This window comes from Oratosquilla oratoria, chromosome 24 (genome assembly GCF_046742065.1).
Source record: "Oratosquilla oratoria isolate Oo_2021 chromosome 24, ASM4674206v1, whole genome shotgun sequence".
Lineage (NCBI taxonomy): Eukaryota > Metazoa > Arthropoda > Malacostraca > Stomatopoda > Squillidae > Oratosquilla > Oratosquilla oratoria.
Genome location: NC_134800.1, coordinates 31423915 through 31448444, shown reverse-complemented (window position 1 = coordinate 31448444; position 24530 = coordinate 31423915). Strand labels below are relative to the sequence as shown.

Sequence of the window (24530 nt, the reverse complement as noted above, 5' to 3'; positions counted from 1 at the left end):
TCGACTTTTGCCGCAAGTAACAACACCCTAACCCGCTCAGCCAGCGAGCTTCCAAAATACAGATTTAAAATGTATGTTCATAATTTCAGCTATTTCTACATCTTCTATATATTCATTATTCCCTTGGTGCAGTTTTACTATTTCTTGTTTATCTTTTAGTTTACCATTCACCTGTAAAATAGTTTAGGTTGGTCCTTGCATTTTTTATTATTTCTTTTTCATAGTTTCTCTTTTCCCAGCACATTTTTACACATTCATTTCTTAGTTTGATATATATTTGCCACTTACTAATTTTTTAAATCTTTTTTCCATCTTTCCCAAGCTTTGTCGCTTCTATCTTTAGCCTCACTACATTTTTTGTTGTACCAGCACTTGATGTACACCCTCTCTTGCATCTGCTTTGGTATGTATTTGTCTATTCCTTTTGAAAGAATTTTCTGAGTTTCTCAAAATCCATTTTGTTGTACAGCTGCACAGAAAACTATCGTTAGTAAATCACGCTAATCATTTTGACACAAAACAACGAAACTATTTGAGACAAGTTGAAGTCTCCATCGGAAATAAGATTATTATGTCATAGTGAATCCATATGAACTCCGGAACTATTATTCGATTCATATTCATTCAGAAGGAATTCGAACAATTCGAACCCCAGAAATACCAACCCTTCGGTATCATAAGGTTATGTTCATTAGCGAATGTTTTGACACCCCTACTAACGATAGTTTTCTGTGTAGCTGTACATTAGTCTTCCTTTTCTATGTTTCTCATTTCTTCTCAAATCAGTTTGTTCTTTTAGTTCGAACTGTATTAGTATGTGGTCACTCTTCCCAATTAGTGTTTTGTATTTCATTTTGTCCACAATTTCAGGCTTCCTCATTGTTTCTATATCTGGTATTTTCCTGTACCCTTTGAGTCATTGTGTATTTAATGGTCATATCCAGTAGTATGTTTCCCCAAAGGTCTTCACCTTTCACTGTCATTTCTTCCCAACATATTTCTTTTGAGTTAAAATCACCCATAATTATTATGTTTCCTCCTTTCAGTAAATCAGTTAGTGTATTCTTTGTGTCTTCCAACATTTTGGAATGATCACTCTCTGTCCAAGACTGTGTGTTTGGGGGTACATATATTACTACAAATTTTCTACTTTTCATGTCACTGTTTTCAACTTTTATCATAATTTACATTTAAGCCTTTCTTAGTCAAAAATATGACTCCACCCTGTTTCTCCTCTCTGTTTTCATCCAATGATTGTATAGACCTTGTCCCACAGTATTGGGTGGTTGTGGACTTTTTAATTTTGTCTCCAGAATTCCTATTATGTCTGGTTTCTCAACTGCCAGATAGTCGTTTCATTCGTTTAGTCCTGAAATCACGTCGTTTATGTTGGTATATGTTTTTTTTTCTTTCTTTTTTATTACATTTCCTTTTTTTGATAAATAATTTTCTCAGCCTCAGGTCTAGCAATCTCAAAAAAACTCATTCTTTTCAGTCTCCATTCTTCTGTCATTTTTTTCATACGGTTCACTTCTAAATAACAATTTTGTCATTCCAATCACTTGGGATACACAACTCCCTTCCATTTGTAAATGCAACTAGTAATTTCCATACAGCTCAGCAAAAAAGTGCTGCACAGTAGAGCTCTTTTCCAACTGTCCGATCCCGCCTGTGGCTTGCCTGTATTTACATAGTTGTATTATATGGGAAGAGAGCTATGCTCGTGGTGACCCGTCTTTGTATCTCTCAGCATCAAGTTTTTTCTTAAAATCTTGAATAGTGTTTGCACACACTGTTTCGTTGTCTAATTTGTTCCAAGTATCTATCACTCTGTGTGGGAAGCTGTTCCTTTTCAGATTTCTTCTGTAACTATCCTTTTTTAGTTTCTTTTCGTGTCCTCTTGTTTTACCATTATCCCATATTAACAAGTCATTCTTATCTAAGATTTCCATTCCTTTCATTATTCTATAGATAGTCTCCTCTTTCCCTTCTTTGTTCCAAAGTTGGTAATTCTAGTTTGGACAGTCTTTGCTCATATGTCAGTTCGGAAAGAGTTGGTGCTAGTTTTGTTGTTGCTCTTTGTATTCTTTCTAATTTTTTTATATTCTTTTTGGTACTGGGTGTCCATAGTGTTGCTGCATACTCAAGTTTTGGTCTTATTAGTATACTGATGCTCCTCTACTTACGTTCATTCGTTTTACGTTTTTTCGATTTTACGTTTGAACTGACTGTAAAAAAAAATTGTAAAAGCAAAATTTTTTGAGTGAATTTTTTATTTTAGCGCGCTCTCTGTAGTACGAGACGTTCAAACGATACTTACCCATGACGCTGCACCCATTGTTTACATGGCACAAACGACAGACTGAACGTGCCTTGCCTCTGCCTCCTCCTCCTCCTCTGCCTCCTCCTCCTCCACCATCTCACTTTATTTGCTTGAATTTAATTTATTTGAAATTAATGTTATCATTTTACAATGTTATGTTTATAATGAATGATTTAGGGGTGTTTTATAAGATACGGTAATAGAATTTATGGATGTATAGTACAGTATGAACGGTCATACATTAGTGGAACGTACAGTAACAACTTACGTTCATTTTAACGTTACATTCGGCCGTTCGGAACGTTACTAAAACGTAAGTTGAGGAGCGTCTGTAGTTAGAATTTTTTTATCATTTCCTCGTCCAAATAAGCAATCGCCACTTTAATTGACCAAGATCTTTCTCTGAGTTTACTTTTTAACTTCATCTTCACCAATTTTGTAAGCTTTCGATATTCTGTTTTTACTCTTTCCAAATTCCATTATACTACATTTCTTTTTATATTGAATTTTACTTCCCACTTTTGAGTCCAATTCCATATCTTGTTGCAATGAGTTGCAGTCGTCCTCCGTTTTTACCGTCTTTAGTATCTTTGCATCATCTGCAAAGAAATTCATATAACACTCTATACCTTCATCCATGTCATTAATGCATATGGCAAACATGATCGGGGCCAGTACTGATCCCTGTGGGATACCGCTTGTTATTTCTTCCAAGTTTGAGAATTTATCTCTAATTACTACTCTCAGTGTCAGTAGTTCTGCCTTTTCTTAGTCCATCAGGTTTAGTTTCCCAGTCGAGTAAGCTACTGTTCCTGTGTGTAACACAAGCATTGGTGGTGATATTATGTCAAACATTATAGCAATGTTCTCAGATTTGGGTTTTCAGGTCATGTGCTGTTTCCCCAATGTAGGCCTTGTTACACACCAGGTGTGGAATCCAATAGGCACCAGTATTGCTATCAGGTTTCTGTGCTGGTATTGTCTTTGAGCTAGATGGTGTCCTGAACTGTCTAGCATGCTCGTGTGGTTTTTACTTCTCTTGAGAGGGATTTTACTTTTTTAGTAATGTCCCCTTTGGGGCTATAGGGAGAAGGATGCCTAGTCCTATCCCCATCCTGTTATTGTCATCTTATACAACTCAAGTGGAAAGATTTGGTGGCATTATTCTTATCCCCCACTACAGGGTTTGGCAAAATGAGAAAATGAATATTCAGAGAAGTGGTACAAGACAGTAACAAGAGTGGGGGGACAGCATAACAGAGGGGCAGTCACGGTATCATAAAGTATCATCATTTTTGTATGAATGGAGATTTCCTCTACCACAGACAAAATGATGTGTGGCTCTGGTCCATAGGGGTGCCCCATATAAACCCTAAAGTATTAGCTGCATGTTTCTTAGCTGCATTTAACCCCACAATAACATAAAGCCAATACCCCAGATGGGATAGTGAGTGGTGGTATGAGGAAGCAAAGAAGGTTATAGAAGAGAAGAAGCGAGCTTTCATAGATTGGTTACAAAATAGGATGAGAGAATCATACAAGAGATACAAAGAAAAGAAAAGAAAAGTACAGGAGTCCCTCAAATAATGCGGATTCGAATAACACGGAATCAGTCATACATGGATTTTATTTCAAAATCATCTCAAATGTAGAGAACCGTTTTAAAATTCGTGCCGAGTCAGGCATGCATACGCACACACGGGGCAACATCGCAAACATTTGTGGTGACTGCTTTCTATTTTACCATATACAGTTGATCCTTATATAATGCGGTCATTATGTACACTGGGAACTGCTCAAACAAGGGTGTGGGGCGAGGGGATAGTCGTGGGTGGCTGCCTGCGGTTACATGTCAACCTCCGGGTACTGATGCAGTAGGGAGGGAGGGGAGGAGAGGGGGAGTATGGGGTGGTAGGTGGGTAGCTAACAAGCTTTAGCTTGTTGCTTCCACCACCTGTGCCGTGCTATCATGAAATTTTACCCCCCTAACCTGTTGAAGTGTAATGTTTCTTTCATTTGGAACATAACTAATAAGTCTGATAATGACTGCGCTTGTTGTGTCTTAGTTTCTCTTATGAGGTTCTTGTTGTTACTGGCGATGGTGGTTTGGGATATCAAAAACAGACATATACACGCTTACACATGTAGACACGTGTTAGACAACCAGTGTATGTTGTGAATGCGCGTGCGTGTACACACAAATACAAACACAGACACACGCACGTACATGCTTACTTGTACATGTGAACACAGACACATACACGCATACACACACACACACACTTCAACGAATGGACGGCTTAGAAGACGTTCTGAAGAAAATTGAAGTTTTGTGGATCCCAACGCAAAGAGAAGTGCCTATTGTATTTACAGGGTGGGGGGGAAATTGCTCGTGGAGTAGTAGGAAAGTAGGGAAAGAGGAAAAGGGGAGGGATTACTAAGGGAAATGGAAGGAAATGAGGAAGGAGTAGACTTGGCCCAGGCAGACAGGCGAAAGGTAAACAAACGGCCCCCCGACGACGATGAAATGTCTAATAAAAATGTAAAGATTAGAAGTATAGATAAGAGCAATACAGTAGAAAGTGATGAGAATATTTTCCAGGGATTTAAAGAGGGTGGGGAGGACACAAACCCCCCCCGACTGACAAGACTAGAAGAGAAGGTCGATAAGATGATCGAGGACTTGGAGCGTAGGTTCGGTCATGTTAACAATATTATACGAAGAGTTGAAAAATTGGAAGAACTAGAGAAGGCGAACAAAAACTTAACTAAGGAAATTGAAGAATTAAAAAAATCAGTTAAAAGAAGTAAAAGATGAGAATAAAGTCTTAAAGGAGAATAATAAGGAGAACAAGGAGGGTTGGAAAAAAAATCAAGAAAATAGCAAAGTTGCATTCACTGACATAATCAGACAGCAAATGAATGAACAAACTGAAAACTTAGTTATTAAAGTGATGAGACAGAAGGAGAATATAGTAAGAGACTTAGCAGACAAAAAGAAATGTATAATTATATTGGGAATGGAAGAGAAACATAACCCAGAGAGAACCACAAGAATCAAAGAGGAAAATGAAAAAGTAAGAAATTTACTAGAATTAGTTCAGGAAGATGAACCAGAAATAATGAAACAAATCGAAGAGAAATTCAGGCTCGGGAAATATAGTACAGACAAGACCAGACCAATCAAGATTAAATTCAGGTCACAAACTACGGCTGAGAATATCTTATCCAAAACAGGGAAACTAGTAACAAGTGAACAATATAAAAAGGTATGGATAAAAAGGGAAATGAATTAAGAGGAAAGAGAGGAAGAAAAACAGAAAAGACTTGAAGCAAAGGAAAAAAACGAGATAAGAACGGAGTCAGAAAAAGAGAGATTCTATTGGAGAGTAGTGAATATGAAACTAAAGAAAGTCGACATACAAGAGAAAAACAAAAGGGAAACAGAGAACACAATGGAAGTGGCAGAAAACTAAGAGTGTCTTACACAAATATAGATGGATTAATAACAGGATTGAATGAACTGAATGATTATTTGAAAGAAAAAGAACCAGACATAATGGGAATTGTAGAAACAAAATTAAAAGGTCCACTACCACCCAACAGTGTAGGACATAATGCATATAATTATTGGATTAGAAACAGAGTGAAAAAAGAAGGGGGTGGAGTTATGTTCCTGACTAAGAAGGATATAAACGTGAAGGGTGTCACATATGGAAAGAATACAGTAGAGATGATAATGATGGAAGTAGAAGACAGAGATAAGAAGAACAGAAAGTTTGTGATAAATTATGTGCCCCCAAAAACAGCCTCATGGGAAGAGAGTGAACATAAAAGTATGTTAGAGGACACAAAGATAACATTAAACAAGATAATGGAAGAGGGAGGAAAAATAGTTATGATGGGCGACTTTAATTGCAAAGAAATCTGCTGGGAAGAAATGACAGTAAAGGGTGGAGACGGCTCATGGGGAAACGCTCTACTCGAGATGGTTACTGACCATACAATGACACAATGGATACAGGAGAACACTAGGTATAGAAATGAAGAAGAGCCATCGAAACTAGACCTAGTAATTACATCCGAACCTAGAATAGTGGACAAAATTGAATATAAAACACCAACAGGTAAAAGTGACCACATATTGATTGAACTGGAACTTAATGAAGAAAAATATATGAAAAGAAATGAACAATACAGAAAAGGAAGAATGATGTATGAAAAAACAAACTTTGATAAAATCAGAGAATTCTTTCAACTAGAAAACTGGGAAGAAATATACAAAGAAGAAACAACAGTAGAAGAGAAATGGAATATTTTGACAAAAATTTACAAAAAAGGAGTGGAAAAGTATGTCCCAAGACAAAAACTAGGAAAAGAATATGTAAAATGCTGGTACAACAAAAGCTGTAGGGAGTTAAAAGACAAAAGAGACAAAGCCTGGACCAGATGGAAAAAAGACAGAAGACCTGAAAAATGGAAAATATATACCTGCTATAGAAATGAATATGTACAAATGTGCAGAGAAGAAAAGAGAAAATATGAAAAAGATATCATAGAAAAATGTAAAGATCAACCAAAACTATTCTACAGATTTGTAAACAATAAACTGAAAAACAAACAAGACTTGGAGAAATTAAGACAGGAGGGAGTTGAATATACTGAGGAAATGGAAATGGCGGAAATTATGAACAAACATTTTAAATCAGTGTTTACAAGGGAGAACATACAACCTGAAGAGAACGAATGGAAAGAGAAAGTCCCCCCTATGGAAGAAATAGAAGTAACAAAGAATGAAATATTAACACACTTGAGTAATCTTGATGTCAGAAAATCGCATGGACCAGATGAAATAGCAAACTGGATTCTGAAAGAATGCAGGAATGAACTGGCAGACAAAATACATAGCATACTAAATAGTTCCTTGAAAGAAGGAAAAGTTCCAGAAGATTGGAAAAAAGCAAATATAGTACCTATATACAAAGGAGGAAATAAAGAAGAACCTACCAACTATAGACCAGTCTCTCTAACAAGTACAATAGCAAAAATTTGTGAAAGAATTATCAAAAGTAGATGGGTAAAATATTTAGAAAAAAACAAAGTGTTAAATCCAAGGCAATTTGGATTCAGACAAGGACGATCATGCGTCACCAATTTAATATGTTTCTATTCAAGGCTAATAGATATAATACAGGAAAGAGATGGATGGGCGGACTGTGCATTTTTAGATCTAAAGAAAGCTTTTGACAAAGTACCACATAAGAAGTTGCTTAAGAAATTAGAAACTGAAGGAGGAATACAGGGCAAACTACTAAATTGGATGGAGGACTTTTTGCAAGAAAGAAAAATGAGAGTAGTGATAAGAAACCAACACTCAAAATGGGATGAAGTAATAAGCGGTGTTCTGCAGGGAACAGTTCTGGCCCCAATAATGTTTGCTATATATATTAATGATATGGATGAAGGAATAGAAAGCTATATGAGCTTCTTTGCAGATGATGCAAAACTACTGAAAAGAGTGAAAACTGAAGAACATTGTGAATCACTACAGAGAGATCTAAATAAAGTACAAGAATGGAGTAGGAAATGGGAGATGGAGTTCAATACAAAAAAGTGTAGTATAATGGAATTTGGAAAAAGCAAAAACAGAATAACAGGAGCATATAAATTGGGAGAAGAAGGAATAAAAAAAGTAGAAAATGAGAAGGACCTGGGAGTCATTGTTATGAATAATATGTCACCTGAGAAACATATAAATAAGATTTTTGGAGAGACTTATAATCTAATAAGAACAATCAAAGTTGCATTTACATACCTGGATGAAGAAATGGTGAAGGAAATCCTAATCACCCTGATAAGACCAAGATTGGAATATGCAGCAACGATATGGTCACCAAGTACAAAAAAATGTATAAAAAAACTTGAAAGAATACAAAGAGCAATTACAAAATTGGCACCAACACTCTCAAAACTATCATATGAAGAGAGACTAGAAAAACTTGAACTACAGACACTAGAGCAAAGAAGAGAGAGAGGAGATTTGATAGCTATTTACAGAATCATGAAAGGCATAGAAATTACTGACAGAGAGAATCTGATAAAATGGGATGACAGAAATACTAGAGGACACGGAAAAAAAAAAAAAAAAGACAGCTATAGAAGAGATTTGAAAAAGAACAGCTTTCCTCACAGAGTAATAGACAGTTGGAACAAGTTAGATGAGAAAGTGGTGTGTGCAAAAACAATACATGAATTTAAAAATAGTTTAGATAAAATGAGATATGAAGACGGGACCCCACGAGCATAGCTCCCCTTCCCGTAAAATACAACTAGGTACAACTAGGTAAATACACATACACACACACTTCAACGAACGGACGGCTTAGAGGACGTTCTGAAGAAAAGTGAAGTTTCGTGGATCCCAAAGCAAAGGAAGTGCCTATTGTATTTACAGGGTGGGGGGGAAATTGCTCGTGGGGTAGTGGGAAAGTAGGGAAAGAGGAGAAGGGGAGGGATTGCTGGGGAAATGGAAGGAAATGAGGAAGGAAAAGACTTGGCCCAGGCAGACAGGCGAAAGGTAAACAAACGGCCCCCCGACCAGCTGAGCGACGACGAAATGGCTAATAAAAATGTAAAGATTAGAAGTATAGATAAGAGCAATACAGTAGAAAGTGATGAGAATATTTTCCAGGGATTTAAAGAGGGTGGGGGGGACACAAACCCCCCCGACTGACAAGACTAGAAGAGAAGGTCGATAAGATGATCGAGGACTTGGAGTGTAGGTTCGGTCATGTTAACAACATTGTACAGAGGGTTGAAAAATTGGAAGAACTAGAGAAGGCGAACAAAAACTTAACTAAGTAAATAGAAGACCTAAAAAGACAGTTGAAAGAAGTAAAAAAGGAGAATGAAGAGTTAAAGATGAATAATAAAGAAAACAGAGAGGGATGGAAGGCAATTCAAGAAAACAGTAAAGTTGCAATTACTGACATAATTAAACAGCAAATGAGAGAACAAACTGAAGACTCAGTTATTAAAGTGATGAGACAGAAGGAGAATATAGTAAGAGACTTAGCTGATAAAAAGAAATGTATAATTATATTAGGAATGGAAGAGAAACATAACCCAGATAGAACCTCAAGAACCAATGAGGAAAATGAAAAAGTAAGCAGTTTACTAAAATTAGTTCAGTAAGATGAACCAGAAATTATGAAGGAAATTGAGGAAAAATTCAGGCTCGGAAAGTATAGTACAGATAAGACCAGACCAATTAAGATTAAATTCAGGTCACAAATGACGGCAGAGAATATCTTATCCAAAACAGGGAAACTAGCAACAAGTGAACAATATAAAAAGGTATGGATAAAAAGGGAAATGAATAAAGAGGAAAGAGAGGAAGAAAAGCAGAAAAGACTTGAAGCTAAGAAAAAAAACGAGATAAGAACGGAGTCAGAAAAAGAGAGATTCTATTGGAGAGTAGTGAATATGAAACTAAGGCAGTTCGACATACAAGCGAAAAACAAAAGGGAAACAGAGAACACAATGGAAGTGGCAGAAAACTAAGAGTGTCTTACACAAATATAGATGGATTAATAACAGGATTGAATGAGCTGAATGATTATTTGAAAGAAAAAGAACCGGACATAATGGGAATTGTAGAAACAAAATTAAAAGGCCCACTACCACCCAACAGTGTAGGACATGATGCATATAAATATTGGATTAGAAACAGAAAAAGCAAGGGGGTGGAGTTATGTTCCTGACTAAGGATATAAACGTGAGGGGTGTCATATATGGAAAGAATACAGTAGAGATGATTATGATAGAAGTGGAAGACAGAGATAAGAAGAGCAGAAAGTTTGTGATAAATTATGTGCCTCCGAAAACAGCCTCATGGGAAGAGAGTGAACATAAAAGTATGTTAGAGGACACAAAGATAACATTAAATAAAATAATGGAAGATGGAGGAAGAATAGTTATGATGGGCGACTTTAATTGCAAAGAAATCTGCTGGGAAGAAATGACAGTAAAGGGTGGAGACGGCTCATGGGGAAACGCTCTACTTGAGATGATTACTGACCATACAATGACACAATGGATACAGGAGAACACTAGGTATAGAAATGAAGAAGAACCATCGAGACTAGACTTAATAATTACATCTGAACCTAGAATAGTGGACAAGATTGAATATAAAACACCAATAGGTAAAAGTGACCACATATTGATTGAACTGGAACTTAATGAAGAAAAATATATGAAAAGAAATGAAAAATATAGAAAAGGAAGAATGATGTATGAAAAAACAAACTTTGATAAAATAAGAGAATTCTTTCAACTAGAAAACTGGGAAGAGATATACAAAGAAGAAACAACAGTGGAAGAGAAATGGAATATTTTGACAAAAATTTACAAAAAAGGAGTGGAAAAGTATGTCCCAAGACAAAAACAAGAAAAAGAATATGTAAAATGCTGGTACAACAAAAGTTGTAGGGAGTTAAAAGACAAAAGAGACAAAGCCTGGACCAGATGGAAAAAAGACAGAAGACCTGAAAAATGGAAAATATATACCTTTTATAGAAATGAATATGTACAAACGTGCAGAGAGGAAAAGAGAAAATATGAAAAAGATGTCATAGGAAAGTGTAAAGATCAACCAAAACTATTCTACAGATTTGTAAACAATAAACTGAAAAACAAACAAGACTTGGAGAAAGTAAGACAAGAGGGAGTTGAATACACTGAGGAAATGGAAATGGCGGAAATTATGAACAAACATTTTAAATCAGTGTTTACAAGGGAGAACATACAACCTGAAGAGAACGAATGGAAAGAGAAAGTCCCCCCTATGGAAGAAATAGAAGTAACAAAGAATGAAATATTGACACACTTGAGTAATCGATGTCAGAAAATCGCATGGACCAGATGAAATAGCAAACTGGATTCTGAAAGAATGCAGGAATGAACTGGCAGACAAAATACATAGCATACTAAACAGTTCCTTGAAAGAAGGAAAACTTCCAGAAGATTGGAAAAAAGCAAATATAGTACCTATATATAAAGGAGGAAATAAAGAAGAACCTACCAACTATAGACCAGTCTCTCTAACAAGTACAATAGCAAACATTTGTGAAAGAATTGTCAAAAGTAGATGGGTAAAATATTTAGAAAAAAACAAAGTGTTAAATCCAAGGCAATTTGGATTCAGACAAGGACGATCATGCGTCACCAATTTAATATGTTTCTATTCAAGGCTAATAGATATAATACAAGAAAGAGATGGATGGGCGGACTGTGCATTTTTAGACCTAAAGAAAGCTTTTGACAAAGTACCACATAAGAAGTTGCTTAAGAAATTAGAAACTGAAGGAGGAATACAGGGCAAACTGCTAAATTGGATGGAAGACTTTTTGCAAGAAAGAAAAATGAGCGTAGTGATAAGAGACCAGCACTCAAAATGGGATGAAGTAATAAGCGGTGTTCCGCAGGGAACAGTTCTGGCCCCAATAATGTTTGCTATATATATTAATGATATGGATGAAGGAATTGAAAGCTATATGAGCTTCTTTGCAGATGATGCAAAACTACTGAAAAGAGTGAAAACAGAAGAAGATTGTGAATCACTACAGAGAGATCTCAATAAAGTACAGGAATGGAGTAGGAAGTGGGAGATGGAGTTCAATACAAAAAAGTGTAGTATAATGGAGTTTGGAAAAAGCAAAAACAGAATAACAGGAGCATATAAATTGGGAGAAGAAGGAATAAAAAAAAGTGGAAAATGAGAAGGACCTGGGAGTCATTGTTATGAATAATATGTCACCTGAGAAACATATAAATAAGATTTTTGGAGAAACTTATAATTTAATAAGAACAATCAAAGTTGCATTTACATACCTGGATGAAGAAATGGTGAAGAAAATCCTAATCACCCTGATAAGACCAAGATTGGAATATGCAGCAACGATATGGTCACCAAGTACAAAAAAATGTATAAAAAAACTTGAAAGAATACAAAGAGCTATTACAAAATTGGCACCAACACTCTCAAAACTATCATATGAAGAGAGACTAGAAAAACTTGAACTACAGACACTAGAGCAAAGAAGAGAGAGAGGAGATTTGATAGCTATTTACAGAATCATGAAAGGCATGGAAATTACTGATAGAGAGAATCTGATAAAATGGGATGACAGAAATACAAGAGGACACGGAAAGAAAATAAAAAAAGACAGCTATAGAAGAGACCTGAAAAAGAACAGCTTTCCTCACAGAGTAATAGACAGTTGGAACAAGTTAGATGAGAAAGTGGTGTGTGCAAAGACAATACATGAATTTAAAAATAGTTTAGATAAAATGAGATATGAAGACGGGACCCCACGAGCATAGCTCCCTTTCCCGTAAAATACAACTAGGTAAATACAACTAGGTAAATACACACACATCTGTCTTCACCAGAGAGAAAATACAAAATTGGGACGTAGATGATAACAAACATTCTCCCCACATGAGTGAATTTACAACATCACAAAAAGAAATATCAGAACATCTAGCAAACTTGGACGTCAGAAAATCACATGGCCTGGATGGAATTGCAAATTGGATTCTAAAAGAATGCAAAGAAGAGCTAACGAACAAAATACACATCATAATATATAGCTCACTCAAGGAAGGAAAGATACCTAATGACTGGAAAAATGCTAACATTGTACCAATATATAAAGGAGGAAACAAGGAAGAACCCACCAACTATAGACCAGTATCACTAACAAGCACTATAGCCAAAATTTGTGAGAAAATCATCAAGAATATATGGGTAAAACACCTGGAAGATAACATATTAAACCCAAGACAATTCGGGTTCAGACAAGGTAGATCATGCACCACAAACTTGATATGCTTTTACTCAAGACTAATAGACATAGTGCAAGAAAGAAACGGATGGGCTGATTGTGCATTCCTAGACTTGCAAAAAGCATTTGACAAAGTACCACACAGAAAACTACTAAAAAAACTGGAACACATAGGAGGAATACGAGGGAACCAACTAAAATGGATGGAGGACTTCCTGACTGGAAGAAAGATGAGAGTAGTACTCAGGGAAAAATATTCAGATTGGAAAGAGGTGATCAGTGGAGTACTGCAAGGATCTGTACTGGCTCCAATAATGTTTGCTATCTATATGAATGATGTGGACGAGGGCGTGAACTGTTACATGAGCTTCTTTGCTGATGATGCCAAACTGTTAAGGAAAGTAGAAACTGATAAGGACTGTGAAGCACTGCAAGAAGATCTGAATAGGGTATGGAACTGGAGTCAGAAATGGGAAGTGGATTTTAATACTAAGAAGTGTAGCATAATGGAGTTTGGAAAAAGCAAAAACAGAATATCAAGAAAATATACAATTGGAACCAAGGAAGTAAAGAAAGTAGGATCCGAAAAAGACTTGGGAGTTATTATCACAAACGACTTGTCCTATGATACACAGATTAACAAAATTGTCGGGGAGACTTACAACTTGCTAAGATCAATAAAAGTGGCTTTTGCTTACCTGGACAAAGACATGATAAAAAAAATATTGGTTACATTGATAAGGTCTAGACTAGAGTATGCGGCGACATTGTGGTCCCCCAGTACCAAAAAGAACATAAAGAAAATAGAAAGAATCCAAAGAGCAGCTACAAAAATGCCACCTGCACTTGCAAACCTATCATACGAGGAGAGATTGGCTAAACTGGAGCTACCGACACTGGAGGAAAGAAGAGAGAGAGGAGACCTACTGACCATCTACAGAATCATGAAAGGCACAGAGATACTTGATAGAGAAGAATTACTAAACTGGGACAAGAGAAACACAAGAGGACATGGAAGAAAATTAAGAAAACATAGCTATAGAAGAGAACTGAAGAAAAACAGTTTTCCACATAGAGTTTTAGACACTTGGAACAAACTGGATAATGAAATAGTAAGCGCAAAAACCATTCACGAGTTTAAAAGCAAACTAGACACTGAGAGATACAATGTCGGGACAACACGAGCATAGCTCCCCTTCCTGCAAAATACAACTAGGTAAATACAACTAGGTAAATACACACACACATGCCACACACACATACATACACCACATACACACACATATACATATGCCACATACACACACACACGTGTATACACATACACACACTTATGTATATACGCCACATACACATATGCATATACGCCACATGCATACACCACATACACGCGCACACACGCACGCACACACATACACAAAACAAAGACAAAGACAAAGACAAAACAAAGACAAAAAATAGGGTATGCAAATGGCAAATTTATGTTAACTATAGAAATGAGTATGTTAATGTGAGAAGAGAGGAGAAAAGGAACCATGAGAAGGATATTATAGACAAATGCAAAGAGCAACCCAAACTATTCTATCGATATGTGAATGGTAAACTTAAAAACAAACAGGAATTGGTGAAACTATGCCAAGGAAACATAGAATACACAGAAGATTTAGAGATGGCCGAAGTCATGAACAATCACTTTAAATCTGTTTTCACCAGAGAGAAAATACCAAATTGTGACATAGACAAAAACAAGAAATCTCCCCTCATGAATGAGTTTACAGCATCACTAAAGGAAATATCAGAACATTTATCAAGGCTGGATGTCAGAAAATCACATGGCCCGGACGGTATTGCAAATTGGATTCTAAAGGAGTGCAAAGAAGAACTAACAGACAAAATACACATATTGATAAACAGCTCACTCAAAGAAGGAAAGATACCCGAGGACTGGAAAAACGCTAACATTGTACCAATACACAAAGGAGGAAACAAAGAAGAACCCACCAACTATAGGCCAGTATCACTAACAAGCACCATAGCCAAAATTTGTGAGAAAATAATCAAGAATAGATGGGTAAAACATCTGGAAGACAATGACATATTAAACCCAAGACAATTCGGATTCAGACAAGGAAGATCATGCTCCACAAACTTAATATGCTTTTACTCAAGACTAATAGACATAGTGCAAGAAAGAAATGGATGGGCTGATTGTGTATTCCTAGACTTGCAAAAAGCCTTTGACAAAGTACCACACAGAAAACTACTAAAAAAACTGGAACACATAGGAGGAATACAGGGAAACCTACTAAAATGGATAGAGGACTTTCTGACTGGTAGAAAGATGAGAGTAGTGCTCAGAGAAAAATATTCAGACTGGAAAGAGGTGATCAGTGGAGTACCGCAAGGATCTGTGCTGGCACCAATAATGTTTGCTATCTATATGAATGACATGGATGAGGACGTGAACTGCTACATGAGCTTCTTTGCCGATGACGCCAAACTGCTAAGGAAAATAGAAACTGATGAGGACTGTGAAGCACTGCAAGCAGACCTAAATAGGGTATGGAACTGGAGTCAGAAATGGGAAGTGGACTTTAATACTAAGAAGTGTAGCATAATGGAGTTTGGAAAAAGCAAAAACAGAATATCAGGAAAATATACAATTGGAACCAAAGAAGTAAAGAAAGTAGGATCCGAAAAAGATTTGGGAGTAATTATCACGAACGACTTGTCCTATGATATACAGATTAACAAAATTGTCGGGGAGACTTACAGCTTGCTAAGATCAATAAAAGTGGCGTTTACATACTTGGACGAAGACATGATGAAAAAAATATTGGTTACATTGATAAGGCCTAGATTAGAGTATGCAGCGACATTGTGGTCCCCCAGTACCAAAAAGAATATAAAGAAAATAGAAAGAATCCAAAGAGCAGCTACAAAAATGGCACCTGCACTTGCAAACCTATCATACGAAGAGAGATTGGCTAAACTGGAGTTACCGACACTGGAGCAAAGAAGAGAGAGAGGTGACCTATTGACCATCTACAGAATCATGAAAGGCACAGAGGTACTCGATAGTGAGAACTTACTTAACTGGGACAAAAGAAACACAAGAGGACATGGAAAGAAAATAAAAAAACATAGCTATAGAAGAGAACTGAAGAAAAACAGTTTTCCTCATAGAGTTTTGGACACTTGGAACAAACTGGACAATGGAATAGTATGCGCAAAAACCATTCATGAGTTTAAAAACAAACTAGACACTGCAAGATACAAAGGCGGGACATCACGAGCATAGCTCCCCTTCCCGCAAAATACAACTAGGTAAATACTAGGTAAATACATACATATGGTTCTCGGTATTTAATATGGAAAGTCAGCATATGCGGATTTGGTCATACGCGGTAATTTCATGAACCTAACCCCCGCATTATTTGAGGGACTCCTGTAAAGCAGAAGATAAAGGAGGCAAAGAGGAGAGTAGATGTGAAATTGGGTAAGAGTATGACAGAAAATTTTGAAAGTAATAAAAAGATGTTTTGGAAAGAAATTAAGAGAGGAAGAGGAGGTGAATCAAGTAGAGAAGAAAAGGTTAAAGGTGCAGATAGATGATAATGGAAGAGAAGGTAATAAGAGGGTGATTGGCAGAGTATTTTAGAGAGTTGTTAAATGTGAAGGAGGATAGGGAGGGAAAGGTAGTTGTAATGGGAAGTGCTAAGAAAATGACAGTGATGAGTGAGGAAATTGAAGGAGAAATAAGGAAAGATGAAGTGAAGGCAGCTGTTAAGATGATGAGAGTAGGTAAGGCACCTGGGTTAGATGGATGTCATGCAGAATGTCTAAAAAAAGGAAGTACAGTGATGGTGGACTAGCTGGTGAGGCTATTTGATATTTGTTTAAGAGAGGGTAGAGTGCCAGAGGACTGAAGGAGTGCCTGTATAGTTCCACTTTACAAGGGAAAAAGGGACAAGTGTGAGTGTAGTAGTTTCAGAGGAATCAGTTTGTTAAGTGTAGTTGGGAAGGTTTATGGAAGGGTCTTCATTGAGAGGATTAAGAGAGGAACAGAGGGAGTAATCAGTGAGGAACAGTGTGGGTTTAGGACAGGTAGGGGTTGCATGGATCAGATTTTTGTGGTAAGACAGATATGTGAGAAAGCTTTAGGAAAAGGTAAGGATGTTATTTGGGCCTTTATGGATCTGGAAAAGGCTTATGATATAGTAGACAGGAAGACACTGTGGTAGGTATTGGAGATATATGGGATAGTTGGAAAGCTGTTAAGAGCAGTCAAGAGTTTTTATGAGACTAGTAGAGCTTCCTTTAGAATCAGAAATAGAGAGAGTGAGTGGTTTGAGGTAAAGGTGGGACTTTGCCAGGGATGTGTTATGTTGCCTTGGCTGTTCAATTTATATATGGATGGAGTGGTGTGAGAGATAAATGCATGGGTAATGGGTCAGGGATTGGAGATGGTGAAAGAAAATAGAGAAAAGTGGGAGATAAGCCAGTTATTGTTTGCTGACGACACAATGCTTGTAGCAGGATCAGAGTAGGGATTGAGGAAGTTAGTGACAGGGTTTGGGAAAGTGTGTGAAAGAAGGAAGTTGAAGATAGATGTGGGTAAAAGTATGGTGTTGGGATGTACAAGGGGTGAAAGTGGCAGCAGACTGGAAGTGAGCATTAAGGGAGAGAGACTGGAGGAAGTGGATAGTTTTGAATACTTATGTGCGAATGTGGCAGGAAAGGGAGGAGTAGGATTGGAGGTAGAATTTAGATTTAGAGAAGGAAGTAAATGCCTTGGTGGATTAAAAAATGAAATGAAAAATAGACATTTGGGAATGGGTACTAAGAAGAGATTGTATGAAGGAGTGACTGTGCCAACAGTATTGTATGGGGTAGAAACATGGAACATAAGAGAGGAAGAGAGAAGGAGTTTGAATGTCTTTGAGAGGTGTCTGAGAAGTATGATAGGGGTTACTAGGTGGGATAGAGATAGAAATGAGGTGAGGAGGAGAACTGGGGTGGAAAGGGAGTTGGTAGATAGGGTTGAAAGAGTATTGGGATGGTTTGGACACATGGAAAGAATGAGTGAAGAACGATTAGTAAAATAGGTGTGGAAGGCAGAGGTGGAAGGAGTGAACATGAGGGGATGACCAAGGATGAGATAGATGGATGTGGTAAAAGGGTCATTGGGAAAGAGGGGAATGTCTGTTGAGGAAGGACAGTAGAGGACAGAAGATAGGAGTGAATGGAGAATGGTTGTGTATAGATGATACCGTGATGCATGAGGGGGAGTGGGTGGGTGATGGGGGGTGAGGGAGTATGTGTGAGAAATAAATTGATGCAGCCCAAAGGGATTTCTCCCTGTCTTCTCCATTCCTGCAAGAAGGGACAGAGAGGGGGGTCACCGATTTAATGAAGTGGCCTTGCTGTGGATGCGTTGTGTCTTGTGACACTGCTTCTGACCCAGGGCAGTGGGCAAGATGCAGGGATGACCCATCATCTGGGAGGAGTCAGGATAAAAGGGAGGGGAGATGGATGGGAATGGACTGTGTGTGGGGATGGAGTGGGTAGGAGTGTTTTTTTTTTTTTTTTTTTTCCTCTCTTGTAAGGGGAAAAAAAACTTTGGTATCTCTATATATGAGAGGGATTTTTCTGTTGTATGTTGGGGTGTTAGTGAAGAATTAAGCTCAGTGGTCTGTCTTGAAGAACTTGTTTAATGATCTGGTCGTGATTCCACCCCCCACCCCCCTCAACTGGGTGTACTTGGGTGATATGATTAGATGGGTGAATGGGTATGAGGGCTCTACCTTAGAACTGTACCTATAATTTTCAAGTGATATACTGTGGGGAGCATTTTGGTTTTTTAGAGTGCAGATGCTCTGTTGGGATGGTTTTGGTACATCCTATTATTAATATCAATGCTTTTGTATAGTTTGTAATATGTCAATACTTGTTTGCTGATTATTGGGAATTGCTGGTCTGGACAAGAATGGAAGTTATATGGGAATTTGATGGGGTATCACACACCTTCAAGCAACTTGCAGAGATTACCAGACTAAAAAGCAGCACAAAAAACTCCACCTCCTCAAAGAGGTGTGGCCCCAGGGGGCCAGTATTTGATTTCAGGATCAGCTCCAGAAACATACACATACTCATCAATTGTTTGTTTTTTGTATTGTCTAGATTTCATTGTTATTTTTGCACAGTCTCTAATTTGTATTTTCTAATTTGAAGGCTCTTCTAGAGGACAAGAATGATCAGCATGGTCGAAATGCAACTTTACTCAGTTATGTTGCCTACCAGGTGACTCTGCCACACCCAGAGGATTTGATACCATCCTCTTCTTCACCATCTACTCCTACTAATATGGCTTTCTCCCATCATACCCCTGGATCTGTTCCCACTCAAAGAAAGTATTCAAGGTAAGTATTATGAAATCACCTTTGATGTAATGAAACAGTATCTATTTATTTATCAAGAGCTTTCTCCCCCTTACAAGGGAGGTAGCCAAGTCAAAAGGCTCATACCCACTCCCATCCACCACCCTTTCCTCTCTCTCATCTTAGCTCCCCATGGATGAATTAAACAATATCTAAAAGAGGAAAAAGAATATGATTGTAGTGATTAGCCTATAAGTAATAACAAATTAATCGGCTCAGTGAGTCAAGGACAATTTTACCTTGTCCACACTGAATTGGGGGACAAGATTTTGCTTTTGATAAGATTGTTAATGACATTATGGTGAAACAGCTGGGCCAAGTGACATTAAACTTTAAGGAAGGGTGGGCCCTCTTGATCTTACTAGATTTGTGGTGTAATTGGGTTAAGGTTGAAGATAAGGTAATCAAAACTGAAAATAATTTTTTGCACAATTTTTCATAGAAGAACATAAGTATATCCAGCCTATTGTTGCAAGATTGAAAATATGTACACATATACACCAAAAGGCCTATCCCTTCTTATGAGGTGGGTGACCAAGTCAAGGCATACATACATTCTAAGCTCATGTGAAAAAAAAGGGAATATAAAAAAGGGAGATTATTGGGAGCATGGAAAAACCAACTCATTGGTCCAGTCCAGAGATCAGATGGTGGCCTTTTAGGGCCACACCTATGTGAGGTGAGGTGATGGGGAATGTTGCATCCAGTTGACATCTGCTGTGGATCTTGGATATGGCTATGGTTTATTTTTTTTTTTTTTTTTTTTTTTTTTTTTTTTTTTTTTTTTTTTTTTTTTTTTTTTTTTTTTTTTTTTTTTTTTTTTTTTTTTTTTTTTTAAGGGGGGGGGGCATCTTCCCCTCATTGCCATCTTGATGTTTGATGGTGCTGCTTGAAAGCTGCAAAACAAAAGAACTCTGAGATCATAAAATGTTTGTTTATTAAGTGTTGTTTTTACATTACAAATGGCTATTTTCTTCATAAATCAAGGTTAAGTAATCTCAATAAAGAAATTGACCAGAATGATAATGAGGTCAGAATAGGAAAGGATAGCCTCCAAGGATATGGAGGCAAGTGAGTTTCCAACAGAATTAAAACTGTTGAGGAATTTACTTTTCTCCCATGAGTCAAAGTGTCTCGATTTAGGATGAAAATGTACATACATACCTATACCAAGGCTTTTTCCCCCTTTCAAGGGAGGTAGCCAAAAAGAAAAAGGCATAAAATCATTATCACCCATTCCATCCCTAAATACACTCCACTCCCCTCCACCCTCCCTCTTATCTTAGCACTTCCTGGATGACGGGTCATCCCTGCACCTTGTCCACTGCCCTGGGTTAGAGGCAGTGTCGCAAGTCACAGCACATCCATAGCAAGGCCTCTTCATTAAATCGGCGACCCCCCCTCTCTATCCCCCCATGCATAAAAGGAGAAGATGGGGAGAAATCCCTTCGGGTTGCGTCAAATTTTGCTCACACATACTACCTCAACCCCCATCCCCCCACCCATTCCACCTCATGCATCACAACATCATCCATATACAACCATTCTCCATTCACCCCTGTCTTCTGTCCTCTCCCGTCCTTCCTCAACAGACATTCTCCTCTTCTCCAAAGCCCCCTTCACCCCATCCATCCATCTCATCCTAGGATGTCCCCTCATGTTCACTCCCTCCACATCTGCCTTCCATACCTCTTTTACTAATCTTTCTTCACTCATTCTTTCCATGTGTCCAAACCATCCCAATACTCTTTCATCAGCTCTATCTCCCAACTCCCTTTCCACCCCTGTTCTCCTCACCTCCTCATTTCTCACTCTATCTAGCCTAGTAACCCCCATCATACTTCTCAGACACCTCATCTCAAACACATTCAAACTCCTCTCTTCTTCTCTTATGTTCCATGTTTCTTCCCCATACAGTGCTGTTGGCACAATCACTAACTTCATACAGTCTCCTTTTAGCATCTGTATATGAGAGAGATAAAAATGGATGAAAATGTAAACAAGAAAAAAATACAAAACGTGCTCAGAAAGCAGAAATTGATTGACTTTAAAAGAGAAATGAGACTTTGAGAAATGAAAATTTCCTCATTACCATAACAGCAAGTGAGGCCAGGATAAAATCAAATGAGGATAAGATTAATGAACTGTTTAAAGTTCAAGATGGCTGGTTATCTGGTTCACAGTATGCAGTAATCTTTAAAGATATGGAATAGCAGAGAAATGAAGAAGTTGAAGAAGCAGTGAAGGATATAAAAAAGATATCTCTTGTCAGAGATTTAGTTAATAGGACAAGATGTGTCATAATCATGGGCTGGTGGGAAGACCACATCCTTTAATGGAAGGTATACCAGGAACATAAGATGCATAAGGTAGGAAAATTACCTCCATATTTATGGGAAGCAATTGGGATGCAACTGATCAGGTTAACTTGTTTAGGTTAGATCAATATAAAAGGAATGGCATACATGGAAAGTGTAATGGCAGAGTTCTCTCCCATCCCCATTACAAGAGGTTTAGAAGAGGTACTCATAGAAGTGATAAAAACATATTCAAGAGAACAACATAAATCCCACTGAGTGAGAGCAGTTGAAATTGTTGAAGAGCTTCAGTATGTGCCACATGGCAAGTTGAAATGATAATTGTGTATGTATTTTTGCAGTAAAGGGATTTGTCTGGAAGAATAAATGAAGCGATGATGAGAAGAACATATTGTGAGTATTCTAACTACCATGTCAAATATTAAGGTCAAGGTCACATTTGATATCATCTTACATTTTTGGCCATAACTTTAGTTTTGTTTAAGCTATCAACGTGATGATAGGGTTCATCCTTGGAATCATCTTTATAAGATACCATAGTATGGTTATCAAAACAAGAGACCAAAACATGTATGTTAGGCTGGCTTGAAGGCAAAATCTGATGGAGATATTTTTTTTTTTTTTTTTTTTTTTTAGCAATGAAGTTCAGTGCCAACATTATATGGCTTGCGGAAGCATGAAAATAGGGGGAGGGGATGAAACAGGTAGGGAGGTGATGACTGTGCATTTCAAGTAGTGTCTCAAGGCGGTCTAGTTCTTTGTCTTTTTCGTCCATCTTATATACATGATCATAATTGGCCAGATGCAAAATATTCTCATATTGCTGACTCACAAAGATAGAGGGTATGGGGGCTGGTACCGCACATGTGTTCCTCAAAGAATTGTCCTTCTTACATGGCCAGGTGAGGTGCTGGTCGAGTCATCACTGGGACCACTGCTGCCACTGCACATAAATTCCTCAAAGAATCTATTGTGCATCTTCACATGGGCAGCTGAGGTGCTAGTTAATCATTCTTGTGGTCTGACATGGTCCATCTTAGACTTGTTAATTGCATGTGCATTTCCTCAAAGAGGCTTTGTGTGAGTCATGTGTCCTGCTGGGGCTCACATGGCCAGGCAGCACATGAGTCACACAGCTGGTATCCCTTACAAGCAAAAAAAAATGCAAAAATGTTATTAAGATAAATGGATTAAACACTTGGAAGAGAAAAATATACTAAACCCTAAACAATTTGGATTTAGAAGTAGAAGATCATGTACTACAAACTTAATATGCTTTTACTCAAGATTAATAGAAATAATACAAGAAAGAGATGGATGGGCAGATTGTGCTTTCTTGGACTTACAAAAGGCTTTTGACAAAGTACTACACAAAAAGCTACCAAGAAAAATTGAAATGATAGGTGGAATACAAGGAAAATTATTGGAATGGATGAAAGAATTTTGAATGGAAGAAAAATTAGGGTGGTACTTAGAGACAAGAACTCAAATTGGGAAGATATGATAAGCAGAGTCCCCCAAGGCTCTGTATTGGCTCCTATAATGTTTGCTATTTATATAAATGACATGGATAAAGGTGTGGAATGTTATATAAACTTCTTTGCAGATAATGCAAAACTATTAAAGAGAATAAGTACAGAAGAAGATTGCAAATCTTTTCAAGAAGACCTAGATAAAGTCTGGAAATGGAGTCAGAATAGTGATGTGAACTTCAACATTAAGAAGTGTAGTATAATGGAATTTGGAAAAAGCAAAAATAGAATCTTGGGTCAATATAAAATTGGTACAAAGAAAGTTAAAAAGTAAACTCAGAAAGGGACCTAGGAGTAAGTATCTCAAATGACATGACACCAGACAAACATGTCAACAAATTAGTCAGAGAAACTTTTAATTGATTAAGATCAATGAAAGTGACCTTCGACTACATGGATGAAGAAATGGTAAAGAAAATAATAGTTACACTGATAAGACCAAAATTGGAATACGCAGCATCACTATGGGCACCTAGTACAAAAAAAAAAACATAATCTAGAAAGAATTCAAAGAGCTACAACAAAGATGGTACCAACACTTTGCAATTTGACATATGAACAAGGATTGGACAAACTAAATATACCAACCCTAGAACAAAGAAGAGAAAGAGGTGATTTGATAACCATTTACAGAATTATGAAAGGAATGGAAATTCTTGATAGGAATGACCTACTAAAATGGAACAGAAGAAATACAAGAGGACATTAGAAGAAACTTAAAAAGACAGTTATAGAAGAGATCAGAAAAAGAATAGCTTTCTACACAGAGTGATAGATATCTGGAACAAACTGAAAGAGGAAACAGTGAGTGCTAAAATTATATATACATACATACATATACCAAGGCTTTTTCCCCCTTACAAGGGAGGTAGCCAAAAAGGAAAAGGCATAAAATCACTCCCACCCATTCTATCCCTGAATACACTCCACACCCCTCCACCCTCCCTCTCATCTTTGCACCTTCCAGATGACGGGACATCCCTGCACCTTGTCCACTGCCCTGGGTCAGAAGCAGTGTCGCAAGACACAGCACATCCACAGCAAGGCCGCTTCATTAAATCGGCGAC

The 24530-nt window shown here is 37.4% G+C and overlaps 1 protein-coding gene across 10 annotated transcripts in view; it reads left to right on the top strand.

The window, feature by feature from the left end:
- Zir (dedicator of cytokinesis) overlaps positions 1-24530 on the top strand; it is a 661124-nt gene that overhangs the window by 213381 nt on the left and 423213 nt on the right. For all 10 annotated transcript variants that reach the window (XR_012967574.1, XR_012967573.1, XR_012967577.1 and 7 more), the window contains one exon: positions 19408-19595. Coding sequence is in view for 2 of the 10 variants with exons in the window: in XM_076207846.1 (XP_076063961.1) it covers positions 19408-19595 (188 nt within the window). In the remaining 8 variants the exon portion in view is untranslated. The remainder of the gene's footprint in view (positions 1-19407; positions 19596-24530) is intronic.